The 12,629-nt window shown below is 35.9% G+C and overlaps 1 protein-coding gene across 4 annotated transcripts in view; it reads left to right on the top strand.

Moving 5' to 3' along the window:
- LOC107221882 (RNA-binding protein 24) overlaps nt 1-6,930 on the top strand; it is a 35,147-nt gene extending 28,217 nt beyond the window's left edge. For all 4 annotated transcript variants that reach the window (XM_046736912.1, XM_046736910.1, XM_046736911.1 and 1 more), the window contains 2 exons: nt 3,754-3,980; nt 6,507-6,930. In XM_046736912.1, the coding sequence (XP_046592868.1) occupies nt 3,754-3,980; nt 6,507-6,652 (373 nt within the window). In that variant the 3' untranslated portion in view covers nt 6,653-6,930. The remainder of the gene's footprint in view (nt 1-3,753; nt 3,981-6,506) is intronic.
- Nucleotides 6,931-12,629: the final 5,699 nt, after the last annotated feature.

Below are 12,629 nucleotides of genomic sequence, written 5' to 3'. Positions count from 1 at the left end.
ATTCTTCTTCAGTCACAAGTCAGTGATCCTTTTTTATTTTGCTGGAGGAAAAATTATACACATACTCGCATAATTTTTTATCATTTTATGAAAGAACACTGTTTCTCATTCATTCCATTCTCTTGCATAAAAATGACTTTCCACTCCAAATCGTTATCCTGCAGCCAAGCAATGTCATCTCTTGTTTACTGTCCAATGATTAATACTATCAAAATGTGTCATCCACTGATTTATTTTTCCAAATAACGATCACCTTCGATGCGTGTCCGAAATCTCTATGAATATTTAGTTTCTGCGCATTAGAGGAGAAAGAGAAGAAACTAGGAAAGAAAAACATAAAAATTGGACGGAGAAGTTTCGTCGTTTGCATGATCGTTAATATGAAAGATAGGCATTAATTTATCATGAATGAAGAAATTGAGTACGGAACAACAAAGAAGAAGCGAGACGTTTGAACGAAGGTATCTTGAGAAGTTGGAATTGATTGGCCGGGGTCCGTTGGCAGGTGAAATTGACAAATGGTCATCCTCGTCAGGCATGTCAGGCCGCCTGCGTTTCCCACAAGGAAAATAGGACTTTGCACTGTACTTTATTCTCTGGTACTAGTTAGCATTCGAGGCCGCAGGACATATTGATTTCCGCCGTTGGACACTGGCTATTATCGATTAGTTGAAAAGTTCAGGGCTGTCCGGGAAAAGGGAATATCATCACTTTTCCATTTTTTCGCCTTCCATGGCTTGACGGAACTTTCGTAAATTTCCGAAAGACTTCTTGCTCGTCGATTTTCCGCACAATATACAATCTGCAGTCACCTTTTAATTTGAATTCAGACATTAACGTTATGCGATTAGTTTTATCTTGAAGAGCTTCGGACAATCTTGCGATGGTTAGTCAATTTCGCAAATTCTCTGCACGATCGATGCAAATAAACAGCTTTTTCTCTCTGGCAATTGCTTTCGATCGTCTAATTGACTGAAGTTCGTTCGCAATAAAAAAAAAAAAAAGAAACGAAACGAGACTTTAATTCCATGTGGACCACTTATTTACTTATCCTGATAGAAATCTTGACTGCTACTGTAAATGTTGATGACAAGTTTTATTCAAAAGCTGGTTTCTCACTTCTTTAACCATAAAAGTATAACCGAATAATCGGAAATTTTACTTCCGTGCATTTAAAAATGTCACTTGCTTAGTCGTCAGAAAATTCTAGTAAAACAGGTATCGTTACAATAACCGTTTAAAGATTGTTGAAAACGCATAATTATCTTGTTGCGACTATAGTTGCAATTACTAGATTTTCTGGTTTCAGCTGCAAAACTCGTTGTGACTTAATACCCTTGACCATGTGATGGAAAATGAAAATAGTTTACGAACTGTAAAGTGACTACGAGCATAAATTTCTCTCGACGCGTCTTATATAAGTTATTAATACGAGGTATATAATATTGTAAATAATTAAAATTACAAACGAAGTCAATGTTTTTTTTTCTGGTTTCTTTTTTTTTTGAAATTGATTGAAGTGATTGCAGAATTGCATTTACGTGGAGTTAGGATTTATATAACGACGATACGGCGTTCCGTATAAATAAACGGTATCAAATATCATTTCCAGAACATTAAGAAAGAGTTTCCCGTGGGAACCGCGGTGCAGGCAGCGTGTCAAGTCAACCGGACACAATTCCTGGTTAGAGAACCATTAAACAAAATATTAGGTACTAACGTTGGTGTTAGTTGATCGTGTGACGTGTGTGCAGAGATACATTATATTATATGATACATATAATATTGTTATACTATATATAACTTATACATATACACGTTTTGGTTTGCTGTGTTTGGCGACACTGCAGATTTGTTGTTGTTTACTTCTAATTTTTGAACGATTTTGTTTCGTTGTTTTTTTTTCTTCTTTTTTTTTTTTTAAACTTTTGTCTCATTACTTCTTCTAATTCTTGTCGTATACACATATACTCAATATTGTGGATTATATGTATGTACCAATCAAGCTTTGCAAGTCTATGTATCGAGAAGTTTTTTCATACACCCCCCCCCCCCTGCCCCTGACTTCATGCCTCGAGATATTATTAGCTTGCAAAGCGTGTACCAAACTGTTTCAGGCCTCACCTATTATTATACATTAACGTTGAAATTGCTTGTGAAATTATTTATTCGCTTGTATTTAAAATGATATATATATATATTTATATGTATATATATATATATTTATCACACAAATATATATTTATATATACATGTGTGTGTGAAAGTAAAGTAAAGTAAAGTAAAGTAAAATGAAATGAAAATATCATATATCATATCGATGTACACCACCTTATATACCCACGCAAATCCTGCGGTCTCAAGAATCAAATGATGCCGCAGGAGGCTCCCGTCATTTCCCAAAATATTATATCCTCAATACTTATTCTACTTTTATTGTCTTTTGTGTTGCGTGCTTGGGTTTTGTAGACACGAGATTAGTGCCTCAGATGTGACTCGTCGTCGGTCCTGGCTGTTGTTATTTCCTGATCTATACTATGTATATTTTTGTGCTTTCGAACCGTACACCTGTAGCAGCAGCAGCAGTGTATTTCAAAAGCCGGAAGTCAAAGCCAAGTCAAATATTATTCGCGACAATGTGTAAACGCGTACATATTAACGGTCAGTTTTTTACTCTTTTTTTTTTCTTCATAAAACAAACATACGCCTCATTTCCATCCGGTTTTTTCTTTTTACAGACGTTACACTACGCGTTTCTCGACTGATTAATCAGAGCTTTCGTTTCAAGCACAAACTCACTCGTCCGTCTTTACTTGACGAAATTTCGTAGTTGAAATGTCGAGTCCTTGGTACGATAGAACATTCATGGAAATCTCTAGCTTCATCCTTTTCGACAATTCTTCATCACGTGAACAACTTGCGGAACAGTGCGAGAGTGAGACGAGTTTATTACACGCTTTATTCACTAATTTGAATAACTTAATTTGACTAAAAATTGTGGATTAAAATCATTCTGAAATCATGAGAAATCAACTTTAGACTGTCCGTTAGTTTCACTTTAGAATCATGACAAGTCTTGTACTCTGTTGTCAGCGACGAAGAAATTCTTCGGGTCGGGTAAAATAAATTACTTTTGGGTCGTGTACCCGAAAATTATGGACTACCCGAATATTTCGGGTTTGCCAAAGAAACGCGGCCGGTTACAAACCCGACCCGAACCCGAGTTCGAGTACCCGAAATTTCAGGTACCCGCACATCCCTACAAGTCAGTACTGGATTGTTACCCACAGGTTTCCCTACAGAAATCGACTCGATTCCGCACGATTTCATAGAAAGTATTCCTTAATGTGACTAAATTTAAAAACAGTCGTTCAATCAATCGCTCAATATCGCTCATAATTACTCCGCGAATACTTCAATTTGCCTACGCACAAAGTCTTTCGTTGTCCAAAGTAAATTTTTCGTTTCTCTTCATACACAGTAATGGACGAATGTACCGTAGTTGCATCGGTATCAACCATCCGAACCGTTATTGCGCTCTCTTCGTTACACAACTTCTCACTCTCGCCTGCAACTCCTCGGGTTCGGGATACATGCCCCTCCTCGATCATCGCCAGGTACCTTTTAGCCATGAAGAAGTCCGTACTTTCCGCCGTCTAATCCCATTTACTCGAACCTTACCGCCTTCCGCTAATACCGGCAAATTCCATAGTTCCCAGTGGGATTTTAACGGGATTTATCATTGTGTTGCAGAGTCCCGCCTGGGTACGTTTACCAATCACCTTACCTGACCGCCGCTGCACCCGGAGGGCTGGTACCTCTTCCTGCAACGCAGCTAAGCCACGCGGCCGCGGTTGCAGCAGCATCTCAGTTCTATGAGTACCAAAACGCGGCCGCGGCTGCAGCTTCCGCGGCATCTTACCCCGGAACATCGTATAACTTCGCCGAGGCTTATCCCTACACCAGCGCAGCTGCCGCAGGTACGTTTGGTCGGATGAATTTTTAGAACTCTGTTTCGTTGCGCGTACCAAACGCTGCATGACATTGTGAAATATGTAGGTATGTACCTACCTCTGGTGTACTGTCGCATTTTTAGACACCTTGTGGGCGGAATGCAGAAAATTCAATGAGTTATAGTTGCCATCTGCATCGGGGATTGAGACGTTTTTTTTTATTTATCTATATAGTCGACGTGTCAGAATACTCTTGCGGAATAACGACGGTCTGAATTTTTGTTCACGATTTTTTTTAGAGAGTGTTGGATACTTTCGAGTTTGGAATTATTCTAAATATGTAATTGCGAACTCTTGAAAAGAACAGAAAGACGCCTAAAGTCTTGAACACGTAAAATTGTATAGTGAAAGTAGTTTATTCTCGAAAATGATTAGATATATATATATATTCGAGTTCAAAAACTAGGTTAACTTTTCAATTGTTTGATATTTGATGATGATTATTCACATTCTTTACCATTAAGCGTTTCTGAAAACAAGACGCTTTGTTCTATATGTATAGATGAGATTTTCAAATTTTTTCACTGCTTATCTGATAAAATGACGAACTTAGATACGCGATGCATATACTTTACGTGCGAATAGCAAGACTGGTATTTGAAGCTCGGTTAACCGTACGAGTAAACAGAATTATACATCACAGCATCGGATAGCTGCATCTAAATTTAAAAAGATCTTTGCTATTCTGCAGGACGACATATTTCAAACGTCGCTTTTTACAAAGCTTTCGCTCTGTTAAGCTTAGGCACTAAGCCATGATTTTCACAGCTTCGTTTAAATACCGTCACGCAACATAGACAATGAGCTCGTATTTCTCGGCCTCTAATCCACCTTGAACGACAAAAATCTTTGGGCGGTTTTCCAAGCATCGCAGGTGCATCTGTCTCGAAGAATTATACATGGCAGTTAATTTTGAGAACTAGTGAATACTAGCAATGAAATGACGAGCGAATTCTTTCTGCATATAAATAGTAACAGAGATGGATATACACTTAGATAGATATATAGCTAGATAACCTTTATTACTTCAATAGCAATGTTGGACAAATTCATAGCTGGCCAAAAAAGTTAGGAGATAGCAGATAGATTAAATAAAATATTTCGTCTCAAGCTCCGGACTAAGAATTTAATCTAATCAATGAAATATTGATTTATAGTACAACTTAATATTGTCACCTAACATCAATTAGACTTAATTGCAGCGAATAATATTTGTATAGATCGATAAAATATTTTAACAGAACCACGAAAAAACACCTTTACTGCAGTCAGACTGATTTCATCACCTAAATATTAACCGTGTACAATTTCTATAAGTGATGCTGATTAGAATATTTCCGAGCACAAGAATGTTCACAAGCAATCAATTACTAAAGAAAACTCGCGTGACGTCCTGCGCCGTTGCAAGAAGTATGTTGACTCAAGAACTGTTTGATTATCCTAGAAAGCCGACTGAAATATTTATAATTCAATCCAATAAAGACACCAGGCTGCCCCATTCGTTAACCCAATAGAAATAATGGCATAATAAAAATTGTGTGTTGTGTCAAAAAAATTACGGAAACTCGACGCTTTTCAGGCTGCAAGCATCTGAGATTAATTCTGTTAAGAATGTCTCAAACGTGCTGTCTAGAATATTTAAATTGTGGAATCAAAACAATTATTGAACGCGGATCTAAAAAGAGCAACTGAAATTAATCCGGCTCAATTTGATTGGAAAAATATTTATCTGTTTATCAGAGAAAAGCTCAGTTATTACAACAATTTTTTCGGAGTTACGTTACTGTGAGATTTTTTAAGTGCCAAGAGTGATATCGCTTCATCGATTTCAATCTATTACCTTTGGTGATTCGCAGTGATGAATTTCCTCGAATTCTTGGAAATCTTATAATATTTACAAATGATATTAAAGTATTATTGCGATACTTGACCGGGAAAATGTTTTGTCGATTAAATTCAACACACCTATATACGATTGACTTTCAGACACATATTCCAAACCTTAATACTGCTTGAAACGATATTTTAATTTCCGCACCATTTTCGACCTGCAGAATGGTGGATTTACAAGATTCACGATTCTTCGTTGAGGCACAAGAAAAAAGAATTAATTTTTGGGATTTATCGAATATTACGAAAGAAATATTTCGTTGATATTAAAACAAATATGGTTTCATACGATGACTGTGATAATTTGTTTATCACTTTTTTTCTGTGATGCAATGAGACTAATTCGTATTATTATATTATAAACAAACAAAAGATTTCTTTCGCCGTGTTCGACCCATTGATTGAAAAATTCTTTTTTCCTGTCATATAAAATAATTCTTGCCTCATGCACAGAAATCAGGGAATCGCGTGGAAGATTTTCTTTTAATTCGACAGCGCTCTGACGAGTCTGAATTATGCGATGAAGAGGTTTTTCAAATGAACAAAAAAAAAAAAAAAAAGAAAAGAAAAAACATGGATTGATCTCTGTTTTCTCCGTTACAGCGAACGCCGCAGCCGCAAGCTACGTAACTCCTTACACCTATGCAACCCTTCCTGGTGCCGGAGGACTTCCGGGCGCAGGAGCAACGGGAGCAACGTTTCCGGGCTTGCCTTACCAGACGACACCGCAGGAGGCGCGACTCCAATAGAAACTACTTTGTTCACCAACAGCTCAAGAACTATTTTATAAAATAAAAAAACGTCTCAATTTTCAAATTATGTATTTATAGTCCTTATCGTATAATATTATATGATTAATCATAATATATTACAGATGGCTTGGTCAACGTTATTTGCGCGAAGTTAGGAGGAGCAGATATTATACATATAAGATACTCATATATATATATATATATAAACGTAATATCCGAGAAAAACAAAAAAAAAAAAAAAAACTATACGGACCGGGAAAACACACTTTTTGGTTCCTATATGTATAATGAAGTTAGGTTTTTAATCAACTCGAGATTTATTTACCGAATCTCGGTATCAATATGATTATTATACACGCGAAAGGCAGTGAGTCGGAAGATAATCTTTGTTCTAACGAAAGATTTGATCTTGCGTTGTTCATGCTGCTGACTATGTAATATACACGTAGCGTTTAGACTACGGACCATTCTGTCGTTAGCAGTTCGCACTATATATAGCAAAAGCTGTACGAAGGTTATACGTCTGAATACTTCCAAACGGTGAAATCGCTTCAGCGTCGTTTATACGTGGTCTAATAGTTCCAACGTAATTCGTTTGTTTTTCATTATTATTATTAATATTATTATTTTTACTATTATTATGGCTATGATTATTACTACTACTACCAGAGATGAGTAGGGAGATCTCAAACGCTCGGCTTTTCGTGATACCAGCTAGGTTGAGGCGTCGACGCAACACCTAGGCGGCCACGCACCGAAGGTGGCCCACAATCGTGTGCTGGGCATGAAATTAGGCGCGCTCGCAGAGTATATATAGATATACTCGGTCGATCGAGCAAGTGGTTGCCAATCGCATCCTTGTCCCCGCTCGCACAGATGTTTCCAGGAATGTGCCAGGAATGCAAGAATTGGCATTTTTTTCGTTTCAATTATGAATGTCAACGAACAAAAGTATCTCCAGATTTGATAAATTTTGGATTCAACTGGCGGACGCTGAACCAAAATAATTAACCATTTCCAGCCCGAATACTTTTTTTTTTCTTTTTAATAAATATTATTTTTTTATTGATATGATAATATGTGACGCCTGGTGTTCTCGAATATTTGTACGCGCAGTCTACGGAAAAATATACGAAGCCAGCTCGATAACATTTATGCAAAATGTGCAATGTGTAATGGGTAAGTGGTTGGGGGAAATTTTTTTTTCTCGAACTGAATCTTCCGGAGAACCATCAGCGAATTCCAAGCAAGCTCCATAAACATACCGAGGAAACGCGCAATCAAGGATGTAGCTGTGGCGGGGCTGACTGGATACCACATGAGGAAAGAGTGATGCGGGACACGCGTTCGATGCCAGTTAACTTTTTTTTTTTTTTAAATTCAATCCGGGCTTCTTTTTTGTATTTTCGGAGAGAAAAAACAAATGAAAGAAAGAAAATTTCGAGAGCCGGTCGATTTTTTCCTTCCTTCCTTTTGCTTTTTCTTTACTGAACCCACCTTTTTTGTAGTGGGGGTAACCCAGAAGAGAACAAGTAATTGAAACAATAAAATTCCGAGAGTGAATCGATTTGTTTCCCGTTTTTGGTGACTCTTTTTTTTACTTAATCCCCGCCTGTTTTTTATTTCGGGTAACTCAGAAGAGTGAAAATACATGAAAGTGAGAGTGGACCGATTTTTTTTTCCTTACATTTTTTATTGTTTCATATTTTTACTAAATCCCGCTTCCTTCTTTGTATTTTTGATAACCGAGAAGAAAAAAAAAATGAAAAAAAAACAATTCAGAGAGTGTGTAGATTTTTTTCCATTTTTCTTTTTTTTTTTTGTTTCCTTATTTGGTACCCCGGAAGATAAAAATTTCAGCCATCTCTCTCGCAATCATGTGTCGGCTGATCAATCCTCGCGTGCTCAAGTACAAGAGAACATGTATATATATATATATATGAGCTTTCAATTTTTGGATCCAACATTTTCGGTGAGTAAACGACCAAATGGGGGTATGACACCGCCTAAAGGAAGGAAAATATTTAATATTCCATATGATCATATATGTGTACGAGTATATATATGTCAAGGCGGTAATCTCCTGCCACAGGAAACCTGTACAGTTTTGTTCCCGTAAATTTCGAATTGTTACAGCCACGGTAAGCGCAGAGATCGCGCGCACGTTGCGGTTTATTTTTATCCATTGTTGTATGTTTTTCGACGCAACAAAGCACACACAGGAGTCACTCCTTTATTACGAGATCACGATGTTGAGTATTCGTAACACGAGTTGCGACTGACGATCGAAAAATTGGTAGATAGATTTGGGGGCATCCTTGATCTCATACAAAGTAATACATTGTAAACTTCGTCGTTTCGAGATATATTTCGAGATATGCATGCAAAATTTCTCATAAATATTTGAATCGAGAGTCGACCGGCGAAGTCGAAGTATAATGCAAATAACAATAAACCGGGTCGATTGTGATAAAAAAAAATCAATGAGCTTTCAATTTTTGGATCCAACATCTTCGGTAGGTAAACGACCAAATGGGGGTATGACAACGCCTAAAGGGAGGAAAATGTTTAATATTCCATATGATCGTGTATATATATATATATGTTCTCTTCTAAGAGCACGCGAGGATTGATCAGCCGACACATGATTGCGAGAGAGATAGCTGAAATTTTTATCTTCCGGGGTGGGGTGGTTCAGTAAAAAAGGTGGGTTCAGTAAAAAAAAAGAAAAAATCGGTTCTCTGGAAGATTCAGTTCGAGAAAAAAAAAATTTCCCCCAACCACTTACCCATTGCACATTGCACATTTTGCTTAAATGTTATCGAGCTGGCTTCGTATATTTTTCCGTAGACTGCGCGTACAAATATTCGAGAACACCAGGCGTCACATGTTATCATATCAATAAAAAAATAATATTTATTAAAAAGAAAAAAAAAAGTATTCGGGCTGGAAATGGTTAATTATTTTGGTTCAGCGTCCGCCAGTTGAATCCAAAATTTATCAAATCTGGAGATACTTTTGTTCGTTGACATTCATAATTGAAACGAAAAAAATGCCAATTCTTGCATTCCTGGCACACTCCTGGAAACATGTGTGCGAGCGGGGACAAGGATGCGATTGGCAACCACTTGCTCGATCGACCGAGTATATCTATATATACTCTGCGAGTGCGCCTAACTCTATGCCTAGCACACGATTGTGGGCCACCTTCGGTGCGTGGCCGCCTAGGTGTTGCGTCGACGCCTCAACCTAGCTGGTATCACGAAAAGCCGAGCGTTTGAGATCTCTCTACTCATCTCTGCTACTACTACTATTATTATTATTATTATTATTATTATTATTATTATTATTATTATTGTGTATCTATTCCTAGCATTTTAATAACGTTAAAACGGTTATATCATTAATTTATTTAGACGATCTGGAACCAGGAGGGCGGACAATGCGATCGAATCTTGAACACACCTATTTCTTTCCATATACTAACCAGACCTCTATATCTTCCCTAATCTTCCCCAAGGAGCCAAAATTGGCGTTTTGGGTGGCACAAGCCCTTTCAAGCCAATCGCCTCCAAAGAGAGATACTAGTTATACTATATTTATAGATGTATGTAACATGTATGTACGGATATATATATGAAAATAAGAATCGGATATACATAGGGTAAATCGTATAAGCGTAAATATATATTCTACACGTACGAATCTAGCCTTACCATATATAATATCGTAGCCTTGTTATTGCCTTAGAATGGATTTGCGCAGAATGGTTAGCCCTGCATGTATATATAATATAATATGTTATTATACATTAATTTGTCAAGTTCATTTTCTTACGCGCAGACAATGTTTTGATCAGAAGCTCAGATAAATGATTATTTTATAGGTCATCGGGAGAAACTAGGCGTTTGCAAATAGCTATTGGCACACCTATTTTCTTGTTAATTTGTTTGCTGATCTCTTTTGGTCATTAAGTAAACGCCGTTTTTATTTTTTTTTTTTTTGGCTGTTTCAATCCACTACAACTTAGAAGCGAGATAACAGAAGTATTTCAATTTAAATAATATTCAAAATGCAGACCAAGATTAGGGTTACACTTTGAATTCTGTTTCGATCATTCAGCATATGGCGTTACGACTTTATTGTTTCTAAAAAGCAGACGTGCGTATTATTTGATGACTTTAAACTCTTGAAATTGAAAACAACAAACAAAAAACGCGATGAATGTATAATCTATTTTTCTATTTCTGATGCTTAAAGAGAAACCTTTTTTAATTGACCTGTGAATATGATGAAAAAGAGAATTTCCTCGAAATAATAGGCAAGAAAGTTTCAAAAAAAAAAAAAGAAAAAAAAGCGCACTTTGCTAAATTAGATGTCATTTAATTCATCAACGTGTTTTGATTACCCAGATCACAACGGTGAGGTATTATCTGAAAAATAAGAATCGGTGTTACACTGACCAAGGTTGCCTTATATGATATTTATCAGGAAAATGTTTTTCTAAACACAGTGTGTCTTATCGATCGAGGCCTTTTGTCAATCGTTGAGATTTACTCGAATTTTCGTGCGGTAAATTTGTAGAAATGGGAAACGAGTCTAGCTCATTTATCGCTCACAGTTTTCAATTTAAAGCTTGAAATTTGAAATCAATAAACGCGAAAATTTTTGCTTTAATATTGTAAAATTTTTTCAAAACAATAAATCAAAGGATTATCGATTTCGCATAGCAATAATTTTCTTCCCAGGTGAAATTGTTTCGCAATTTAAAAATAACATCCTATATTCGTAATATGCACAGACGTAATCACGGTGCCTTAACGAGTAATAGGTAACTGTCTTCTAGTGGCAACGAAGCTACACAGAATATGCGTAAAAATTTATTTAACAAAAAAACAAGTATACGCCGTAAACGGCAGCAACGATAATTACGATTCTACAGGCGAATCATCGGTTAGAAGCTAGTCAGAGTGTTATAAAAAAATGTATATATACATGAAATAGACTGCAGAGGAACACGTGTTGAACGAGTTTACGTTGAGAACAATAAGAGGATGTCTAGTCCTATTAACTTATCGTCACGTGGCTAATGATCGCAGATGAATTCTAATTTTAATATGACAGTTTGAGTAAGAGCTTAGTTATTGTGTAGGTCGGATAAAAAGAAAAAATGAAAAAACGAAAGAATTACAGAAAACGAATGAAAGGAAGAAAGCGAAAAAGAAAAATGTCATTGATGGATTATATACAACAGATTACGATTTGAATCAATTGATTATTCAATTAAGAAAAAGTAAGCACCGACCACAACACAACAACAACAACAAAAAACAACTGGCAAACATTATAGGAATAAGTACTAATTAATAACTGATTAGATAATTACGATAATAGGAAGATAAATTAACACCACTATTACTATTACTATTGCTACTATTATTATTATTATTATTATTATTATTATTATTATTATTAATATTATTATTGACTATTACTATATTTTTAATAATATTATTGCTATCATTATTACCATTGTTACGTACTTATAGTAGAAGGAGCGGTTGAAGATGCCGTTGAATTCTATTATTATTGAAGAACAACGTTACATAGTACATTATTACATGTTATGAATATGAGGAAGGTAACCGAACTGATAAATTTTGGTTCGATTACACTTCATATCCATATCTCGTATGTATGATATATACTCTTAGTATATTATGTAATAACTATAATATATTACCTGTTATCATCGATATTGTATACTTAATTATATATCTGTATTAGGGTGCTTCGTTTGAGATTACTTTTTTTTTTATTTCACTCCATAGACGAAATATCACTCTAAACATATAACAAAAAATTCCCACCAAAGCCTTGAGCTCTTAATTTTATTTTTAAGCACTCGCTAAATGAATTTGAAATTTTCCCATTTAATTAACACGGAGAAATAATTTTTTTTTTGTCAATTATC

This window comes from Neodiprion lecontei, chromosome 4 (genome assembly GCF_021901455.1).
Source record: "Neodiprion lecontei isolate iyNeoLeco1 chromosome 4, iyNeoLeco1.1, whole genome shotgun sequence".
Taxonomy (NCBI): Eukaryota; Metazoa; Arthropoda; class Insecta; order Hymenoptera; family Diprionidae; genus Neodiprion; species Neodiprion lecontei.
This window is presented reverse-complemented; position numbering and strand designations above follow the sequence as displayed.